Consider the following 9688-nt stretch of genomic DNA (forward strand, 5'->3'; position numbering starts at 1 on the left):
GATGATGAGCTGCCTCTTGCTCATCCCCGCTGGGGATCAAGCCCACAACCCAGACCTTTACCCTTGGCTGGAATTGAACCCAGGACCCGTCAGTGTCGGCTCCGGCTCTACCCATTGAGCCAAACCAGTGAGGACTCATCATTGATGTTTCTGTCTCTCTCCCTCTCCCTTCCTCTCTGAAATCAATAAAAATATTTTTTAAAAAATAAATGAAAGTTACTAAAGCCCAGCTGGTGTGGCTCAGTGGTTGAGCATCAACCCATGAACCAACAAGTTACTGGTTTGATTCTCGGTCAGGACACATGCACCAGTTGCAGGCTCGATCCCCGGTGTGGGGCATGTAGGAGGCAGCCAATCAATGGTTCTCTCTCATTGATGTTTTATCTCTCCCCCTCCCTTCCTTTCTGAAATCCATAAAAAATGCATTTAAAATTTTTTTTAACGAAAACATGCTCCTTTAAACCTATTTAATCCATAATTTTTCTACACATTACCACTAAAGTTATTCGTTTTTTCATTTTAAATATATTTAGAATTTTAAAAAACAAAAATATTCTTTTATAGAGTTTATTTTTACTAGTACATATTGTTTAGAAAACACTTGAATCTTTGAAAAATCTTTGTACCAAATGTATTTGCTTATAGCTTTTGTCAATGTGAGTTTTATTTTGTGGTCTGTCTTTACCTCTTAAAGCCAATTTTCTCAGGTTACATTTTTCCATCTTAATGTCATGATGAAGATTTGATTCTTTTGTCAATTTTCAGTCAGCAACAAGTTTTATTTTGTGTCAGTTATTTACTATTTTACTTTTTCCTGCGTCAGACTTTAGAATTCAGTTTTACCTTAAAGAATGATGTCAGTGTCTGAAATTTCAAATTTAGCCCTTCTGTATCCTTCCAACTATCCTTCCAATTTGTGTCAAATGTTTACTCTCTGTGCTATGCTATTGTATAGACAAAGAGCAAAGAATGTCCTCAAAGTAAAAACCTTAGGAACAAAGACATTTAGTTAGATTTATGAGACCTGATAATTCTGTCCATCCATCTATCCACCTATCACTTTGTCCACCAGCCACTCATCAGTCCTTCCATCCACTGTCCACCCATCTACTCACATTAATCTACCCCATCTAACTACCCATCTATCCATCCATTCACCACTTACCTATCCACTCAACCATCCATTCATCCTTCTATCCAAACACCCACCCATCCATCCATCCATCCACCAATCCAGTCACCTTCCCATTCATTAATCTACCCCTGTGGTTTTTAATCAGGGGCAATTTTGCCCCCAGGGAATAACAGGAAATGCCTGGAGACATCTTCTCCTGTCATAAGTGGCTGATGCTACTGTCACCTAGTGGATAAAGGCCCAAAAGGCTACTCAGCAGCCTACAACACAGGACAGCCCCACAACAAAGAATTATCCAGCTTAAAATGTCTTCAGTGCCCAAGTTGAGAATCCCTGATCCATTCCCATCCAACCACCCGCCATCCATTCACCACACCCATTTATTTAAATGTTTATTGAGTGCCTGTTGCTGTGTCTCCCAATTCTGACTGGGGAGCGGGTAAAACATAACAAGCACACAGGTGTTACCTTGAGTGTTCAGAGTTTGATAATCAGAAACCATGGAGCCCTGGCTGGTGTGGCTCAGTGGATAGGGCGTTGGCCTTCGGACTGAAGGGTCCTGGGTTCGATTCCAGTCGGGTTGGCCTCGGTCCCCACTAGGGGGCAGCATACAGGAGGCAGCCGATCAATGATTCCCTCTCATCATTGATGTTTCTCTCCCTTTCCCTTTCTCTCTGAAATCAATAATTCACACACACACACACGAGGCCCGGTGCATGAAAGTTTACGCACTGGAGGGGGGGTCCCTCAGCCCAGCCTGCCCCTCTCACAGTCCGGGAGCCTTCAGGGGCGGGAGGCGATGCCCCATCACACCTCTGCTGCTGCCACTGCCGGCAGCGCAAGCCTCAGGCAGCCCTGGGGGGCTGGGGGACTGGGGGACTCTTGAGACAGGCGCTCCGGGGGAAGGGGTGGGGCTGAGAGGACTGGGCGCCGCCATCTTTGAGGGCGGGGCAGTCAATTAGCATATTCCCTCTTATTGGCTGTGGGCACTACCATCTTTGTGATGGCGTGAGGGTAATTAGCATATTCCCTCTTTATTAGAAAGGGTATTAAAAACCATGGAAGTTTGTGAATGGAAAGTTAATCAGTAGAGAAGCTTCTTTGCTTATTGCCAGGATAGTATGTGGCATTAAATCGTTGCTAATTAAGGTTAATCAGCAATTTATCACCATATTAATCAGGTAAACAAAAACATACCAAAGACGAAAAACAAATGTCCAGGTTTTTTTCTACCACAACTCGCTCTGCTCACTAGACTCACTTGGGGCCTCAGGGGATACTGCTCCCGGACCGAGGCCCTGATGTAACTGGTCCAGGACGTGGCTCGGCACCGGAGTCGCAGAAGCACCAGGGGACCAATGGTCCGCCAGGACTGAGCGGCTGGGTCAGAACCCAGACCCCCCCCCCTTGTTCGTTGTTGGATTGTTTTGCTTGTACATAGCACGTGATTTTCCATTTTCTTTCTTCAATTTACTCAGAGCCTGACCCTCTAAGGTTCGGGGTAATAACTGTCCCCTTTGCCCTTGAGTTCTTGGCCTACTGTGTGTGGGGGGAGGTGCAGGGAGAACTGACCTAGAATCACCGGCCCGGTCCGGGCTGCTGGCACCAAGGGGAGGGGCGTTTCCATCTGCTGCTCCTGGAGCTGCTCGGTTACCGGAGGGAGCCGCAGGCTGTCACGGGAGCTGGTCGTCCATCTTTGCGAACATTAAACCGAGGGTAACCAGTTTAGATGAAAAGATGGAAGAGCAGCACGGGGACTTCCTGATGCTGACGCGCTGTCAGGACTCTCGTTGCTGTGGCTCTAACCCAAGAGGAGATGCTTGCCTCATGACTTCCGGGGGAACCGGGATGGTCTCCGGTGTTTGCAGGCGGCCTTGGGAACTGCGATTTCGTAGACGCGACCTTCAGCAGTTCACATGGGCGAGGCCACGCAGCTGCTGCCCCATTGCCCAGATGAGAGACTGAGCCTCAGAGCAGTGAGGGCACCCAGGTCGCAGACGGCGTGGTGGCACGTGGCCTTGTATGGAGCTCTCCTTCCTGTGTCCTCGTTCACGTCTCAGCCGCTGGGAGCCTCAGGGTCCCTCCTTCCGCCCCTCCCCTTCCACAGGCAGAGGCAGGGCACAGCCCGACAGCAGAGGTTCCTTCCAGCCTGGCCATCATCCCCAAACCTCCACACACTCAGCTTCACCTTCCAAATGCTTTTGCCAGCTTTTTTCTGGACAGAGCAGATTCTCCATCCGGGGACTTGTAACGGTTCACAATCCGTTTCCGCCAAGCCGGTTACTGGTCGTTCCTGAATCACAAATCGCGGCTGGTTCTTGAGGGGGAGCCCTTCCCTCATGCGAGACCCCCCTTTTTCCTGGTGGCCTTTGGGGATATATTGCTGCAAATGGGTGCTACTCCCTGTTGTTGGAAATCTAAGCTGGTAGAAATGTCATTTGCTCACAGATAGGTTGTTTTTCTTAATAAAAATATTCTTTCTAAACTAAATGATATTTTTATTAATAAAGGCAATTTCATATTTGATAGAGAAAACAGTGTGTGAAAATCTGTGTATGGGATGTAATTTTCAACTGATATGTTAGACAGCTTCTCCACAAGTGGTTACGGAGCCAGGGATTTAGATTTGGGAGGCGCCAGAGGCCTCCGTGACCTTCCTCCCGGGTTCTCTCGCCGGGGCCGGGGCCGGGGCCGGGGCCGGGGCCAGGGGTCCGCCAGGGGTCGGGAGCCCAGTTTGCAGCAAGGCCATCCATTCCAGGGCAGACAACTCCTGTCGTTTTCCTCCCAAAATGACAGAAAATGTGCCCTGTTTGGATCTTCTCAGATAGAATGTCCCTACTTTCCGATTATCCCTTACCTGACAGAGTTTTCAGAGCCTCCTGTGACACCAGTCCCACTCCCCTGGGCGTTTGTCCACTAAAAACACTGCCTCCAGCCCCAACATGAAGGGCAAGTACCAAGACCCTTGACCTCCAGTGACACTGCCCGGGTGGCACTGGGGATCTTTTTAGCAGCCACTTCTGTCGAATCTGAGATTGGTCTTAAGAGGCCATCAGTCAGGATGGGCTGGAGAAAGAGAATGCCAGTCCGAACGCTGCCTTTTCACATCCAGAATCTACCTTGGTTGGGTGTGAGTCAGTGCGTCTGTCAGCTCACCACCCATCATATAATGTCGGGCACACTGACACCTTTACCAGTTACTGTCGCTGTCACGCGGTCTCAGGTGTACACCGGCATACATCACTCCATTCCACAGCGCCCAGGAGTGACATTGCTTCCACAGGGGAAAGGCAGGCAGGGAACTGGACCGCTCGTCCAGGTCCCACGCAGTGTGACACGGTCCTGATGTAAAGGAAGTCTCGCCCGCACCTGTGCTCCCCCGTGTCCTGTGGCCGCAGATGGTCAAGTTCAGATGAGAGTTTCTGGGCTCCGTGGGTGACGGGCAAGTGGATTGAGCCTCCAGGCAGGGGCAGAGGACACAGCAACAGAGCAGTCAGCCCTTCAGAGTAAAGACTGGGGACAAGGCGCACCGCCCAGAGCTCTGTCCTACCTTGATCGTTGGAGAGGGAGGGAGAGGGAGAGAGAAACATGGGTCAGCTGCCTCCCACGTGCCCCGCTGGGGATGAAGCCCACAGCCAGGCATGTGCCATGACTGGAAATCAAACCGGTGATCCCTTGATGCACGGGACAACGTTGAACCAACTGAGCCACACTGGCCGGGGCACCAGTAACTTGTTATCTGAAGTTCTTCTAAGTCTGATCCTGCTGACATTATGCCCCCGTGCGAGGTTGTTTCTGTACACGTGTGTGCATATGCACATGTATGTGTTCCTATGTGTATGCGCGCCTTTACTCTTGGAGCTCATGTTTACGAGGGCTTGTGGAGATGCTGTATTGCTGGAAAAGGGGCACGTACGGCAGTTTTTCTTGTTCTGTTAGCTGTTTCAGCCTTGGGCTAACTTTTATACTAATTCCTCGGCCTGGTGGTTCCTGGACCACACAGTGTAAATTTGAATCCCAAACCTGTGCGTGGTTACAAATCCTCACAGGATCCGTGCGCCTCGTCCCTGGGGAGTTTCCTGGCTATTTCTCCAGGCCGGTGGGGACTCTCGCTCTCCTCTTCCAGGATGGAGCCTTCCTCGACGGCTCCAACAGAATCCTGGTCCTGGGTGGGACAGCTGCCTCCAGCTCAGCCTCCCTGCGGGGCTCTGCTGCTGACTTCCTGGCAGGGCTGCTCTCGCTCAGGCTCTTGTTATTTTGAGATGGAACATTCCTTGCAGCCATTTCTACCTGCCCGTCCTCTCTGGCTGCTGAGGGGGGAGGGCCTCTGCCTCATGGCTCGGATGCAGAGAGGGTGCCCTGCTCGGAGGGTCTGAGAGCAGGGCCTTCGGCCACCGTGACCCCCAGGTGTCCCTGCAGGAAAGGAGAGGCTGCCACGGAGCCCGGCTCTGCTACTCGCTCTTGTTCTCACTGAAGACTCTGCTCTGACCCCACCTGTACAGGCAAGACAGCCTCCCAACAGGAAATAAGCACACGCTCCAGACGATAAGCCGTTTTATCTGGTCCCTGCATATGAGACAGTGAATCGAAACCGGAGGCGTCCTGTGAAGATGAGCCCCCTCTGGGGGATGTCCCTCCTGGCAGGCCGGCCGCTGCGTGTCCTCTGGGCTGGGCCAGCCTGGAGCAGACTGGCCGGACCGGGCGGGTGGTGGGCAGCTCCCCTGGAGCAGGCAGGGGGCGCTGCGAGGAGCCCCTACTTCCTCTGTGCCTTCGAGAGGCCCAGCGTGGATTTCAAGTAGCTGTGCTGGACGCGGAGAAGGGAAGGAGGGATTGGTTAGGGCTCAGAAGCCACCCACCTGCATTCCCCGTCATTCCTCCTGCCAGCGAGGACGTATGCACGCACACACATACACACGCACACACATACACACGCACACACACCCATGCACACACACGTACAGGTGCACACATGCACACACATGCACACATACCCATGCATACAGGCACACACACATACACACGCACACACATACACCCATGTACACACGCATACAGGCACACACGCGCGCACACATATACATACGCACACATACACACATTTACACGCACACACGCGTACAGGCACACGCACGCGCATACACACGCACACACGCGCGTACAGATGCACGCACATACACGCACGCACACGTGCACACGCGCACACACTAAGGTGCATCCTGGACTTAGAGGCTCCTCTTACTCTCGGGGGCCATCACCACGTAAGAGGGTGCCGGGCACCCGCACTGCGGCACCACGACCGTCTGATGGTGGAGATGGCCACTCGGTGACTAACGGGTGGAGAGTGTGGGGGGCGCATCCAGCACAGAGGCACCGGGCAGAGGGGTGATTCACAGGGATGGTCAGTGCTCACAGCCGTGTCCAGGCCTGGCCACAGCCTGTGGGACTTCACTGGGCGGCCCCGGGACTCCAGCCGGGGAGACACCCGTTGCCTCTGGGTGATGGCTCCCCAAGCTGGCTGCTCCTCCCGGCCTCTGCAGTGGGGAGTGTGATCCTGGTGGGGGGGTGCTAGTGACGGGGTCCCGAGGCCCCACCTCCCGGAGCCATGAGCCGAGTTACCTTCTGTTCTCTCTTGACCTTGGCGTTGTAGAAGGAGATGGACTCCGGGCCCTCGGGCAGCACGTCCTGCTGCAACTGGCTGAACTTGTCCTGGTCGTCTTCTCCCTGGGGGCCCAACTCAAGGTCGTCCTCCAGCCTGGCATGGTCAGGACGCGCCCTGCCAGGGCCCGTGGTGGGCATGAGGGCAGCCCCTGGCTGGGCTGGCAAATCCCCCCCGCGGCAGCTCACACGCTCAGGCCCTGTCTGCCAGCATCATCACAGATGCCCTGTAACTGCCCCCTGGGCAGGAGGAGCCGCCCGAAAGGGTGGCCGCAGCAAGTGGTATCATCTGTGTGCCCACCCTCGGTCACTGGGTAGAGACCTGTGGCTTCCCACCTGCCTGGGCAGCCGTGGGAGCGGCTGGGAGCGGCCCACACATGCCACGTTTGTGGGGAGAAAAGGGCAAAGCACTGGAGGCACTGCCCACGGCCCACTCCCCTCGCCCACCCCCGACGGGGGCCACTCACCAGAGACACAATCCTGCCGACGGGCACCATGCCTGGCCGGATGCTGCTGCCCGGCTTCAGGGCCGCCTGCAAGTCCTCGGGGATGAAGAAGGACTCGTTGTACCAGATTTCAAATTCTGCGCGGAGGAGGGGCCAGCACTGAGGCTGCTGGCAAAGGCTGTGTGCTCATCAGAGGCTCACCCTGCCCCTTCCTGCTCCACGGTCTCCCCCGCCCGTCTGTCTCCTGCCCCCAAAGCCTCTAAACAAACATCTGAAGGCCCTGCCCTCCCCCCGCCTCTGCCAGAGAGAAGCTTCTTCTTTTCTAAGATCCATGGTTTGTTTTTATTTATTTTTAAATATATGTTATTGATTTCAGAGCGGAAAGGAGAGAGAGACATCAATGATGAGAGAGAATCATGGATCGGCTGCCTCCTGCACGCCCCCCACTGGGGATAGAGCCCGCAACCCAGGCATGCGCTCCGACTGGGAATCCAACTGTGACCTCCTAGTTCATGGGTCCCTGCTCAACCACTGAGTCACACCAGCTGGGCCAGAGAGAAGCTTAGAAGCTGCTTCTAGAACCCAGGTCTGTGGGTCCCGGAACTCCGACGGCCGCCACCCTTCCCAGACCGCACACCTGTGAGCAGGCGGTGGCGACACTGGTCCACCAGGTGCTGGCAGTACTGGATCTCAGCCCTCAGGTCACGCAGGTCCTGATACTCCGCACGGTACTGCTTCTTGAGGTCTTTGAGCTTCAGGATAAGCAGGAACTCCTCTTCATCGATGATAATCAGCCCCTTCTTCTCATACTCACCTGTAGAGGAGGGAGGAGGTCAGGGGTGAGGTGCCACCTGTGCTGAGTGAGGGAGGCAGGTGGTCCAGAGGGAGGGGAGAGCTGGCCAAGCACAAGACAGGAGACCAGGGAAGGCCGGGCACTGTGTGCGGCGGGCACGGCACTGGGAGGCCCGCAGCCGGGACACGTCCCACGGGGAGAGGGAGCTCAGAGCAGGCCCACTTGGCATTTCCAGGACAAACAGGAGGGTCGCAGGGAAACGGGTAGGAATGACCCATGTGCCACACATCGTGATCTTAAACCCCATCAATCAAAAGTACTCGGGCCCTGACCGGTTCGGCTCAGTGGATAGAGCGTCGGCCTGCGGACTGAAGGGTCTCAGGTTCGATTCTGGTCAAGGGCATGTACCTTGGTTGCGGGCACATCCCCAGTGGGGGGTGTGCAGGAGGCGGCTGGTCGATGTTTCTCTCTCATCGATGTTTCTAACTCTCTTATCTCTCTCCCTTCGCTAATGTCCCGTCGGCTCGCTACACTGCCTCCTGCGCTTGGCGGGCGGGTGGCGGCCGCAGGTGCTGGGCCTGCAACCACAGCCCGCGCCTCCACGCACGGCCCTCGGGGCGTGGGCGCCCACGTTCCGGACGGTCTCCTGGTGACTGGAGATTCATCAGCCACCTCTTTGTTAGAGACGATGGGATGTCTGCACCCTATCGAGTGGCTGTCAGAGGCTCGGGGGGAGGAGTCAGCTGTGCTCTTAGCATCTGCTCCCCGCAGCCTCCCTGGACGGACCTGAAGCTCCGTCAGCTCCTTGAGGATCGACGGGTTAAGGGAAAATAACATGTTTGTCAGCCGCTCACCTGGCTGTCCACTGCCCGCAGCACACGAGTGTGCGGCCGGGGGCGGGTGTGGGCAGTGTCTACTGTTGGGACCAGGGCGCCAGGTCAGGGTGCCCACGTGGGGGGCCCTGCTCTCTGAGCCTGATGGCCCCTCACTACCTGCCTTAGGAGACGGGTCCTTGCCAAGCCAGGACGGTGCGGGAGTTGCGTGAGGAATGTCTCCATGACAGTGAATCCTTGGCCCTCTGCTCGGCCCCTTCTCATTGCTCCTCGATTTCCTCTTAGCCAGCACCCCACCGCCATCAGACCCAGGGACCTGACGGGGCACCAGCCCCCCTCCGCCTGGGAAGCCGGCTCCCAAGGCTGTCCCGCTCGGAGCAGCGTGACTCCGACCCCACAGGCCCAGCCACCTTCCCGCCTCGTCACCTTGCTTCTCCCGCAGGGACCTCTGGGCACTGAGCCCCTCCTTGGCGACGTCCATCTCCCTCTTGATGACGTTGATGCGCTGCGTGGTCTCACTGGCCCTTTTCCTCCGCTCGTTCAAGATGGACTTGTTTTCTTTGAAGATGCGGTTGATCTCACTACCTCGCTCGTTCTTGAAGTCCTCAAAGGCCACAGGCTTGGAGGGTGGGGTGCTGGGCCTGAAGATGGGGGCGGACGGGCAGCTGTCTTGGGCCACCAGGTCCTTCACCTGCCTCCCCTGGGGCCTGGGCAGCAGGAAGGCCCGGCTTCCTGGGCACCGCCTCCCCCAGACGGAGCCAGACGCCGGGGAACCAATCCCTCCTCTGACCGCGGCGCAGCACGAGGGGCGCAAGGGGACGCGGAG

General features: G+C 55.6%; 1 protein-coding gene across 1 annotated transcript in view; it reads right to left on the bottom strand.

Moving 5' to 3' along the window:
* Positions 1-5676: 5676 nt before the first annotated feature.
* Positions 5677-9688, bottom strand: part of KIF9 (kinesin family member 9) — a 52699-nt gene continuing 48687 nt past the window's right edge. The window contains exons 18-22 of the mRNA XM_006770426.2: positions 9289-9503; positions 7874-8050; positions 7258-7373; positions 6752-6856; positions 5677-5939 (exon numbers count right to left, since the gene is read on the bottom strand). Of these exons, the coding sequence (XP_006770489.2) occupies positions 5889-5939; positions 6752-6856; positions 7258-7373; positions 7874-8050; positions 9289-9503 (664 nt within the window). The 3' untranslated portion in view covers positions 5677-5888. The remainder of the gene's footprint in view (positions 5940-6751; positions 6857-7257; positions 7374-7873; positions 8051-9288; positions 9504-9688) is intronic.

Source organism: Myotis davidii, unplaced genomic scaffold, assembly GCF_000327345.1.
Source record: "Myotis davidii unplaced genomic scaffold, ASM32734v1 scaffold663, whole genome shotgun sequence".
NCBI classification, from domain to species: domain Eukaryota; kingdom Metazoa; phylum Chordata; class Mammalia; order Chiroptera; family Vespertilionidae; genus Myotis; species Myotis davidii.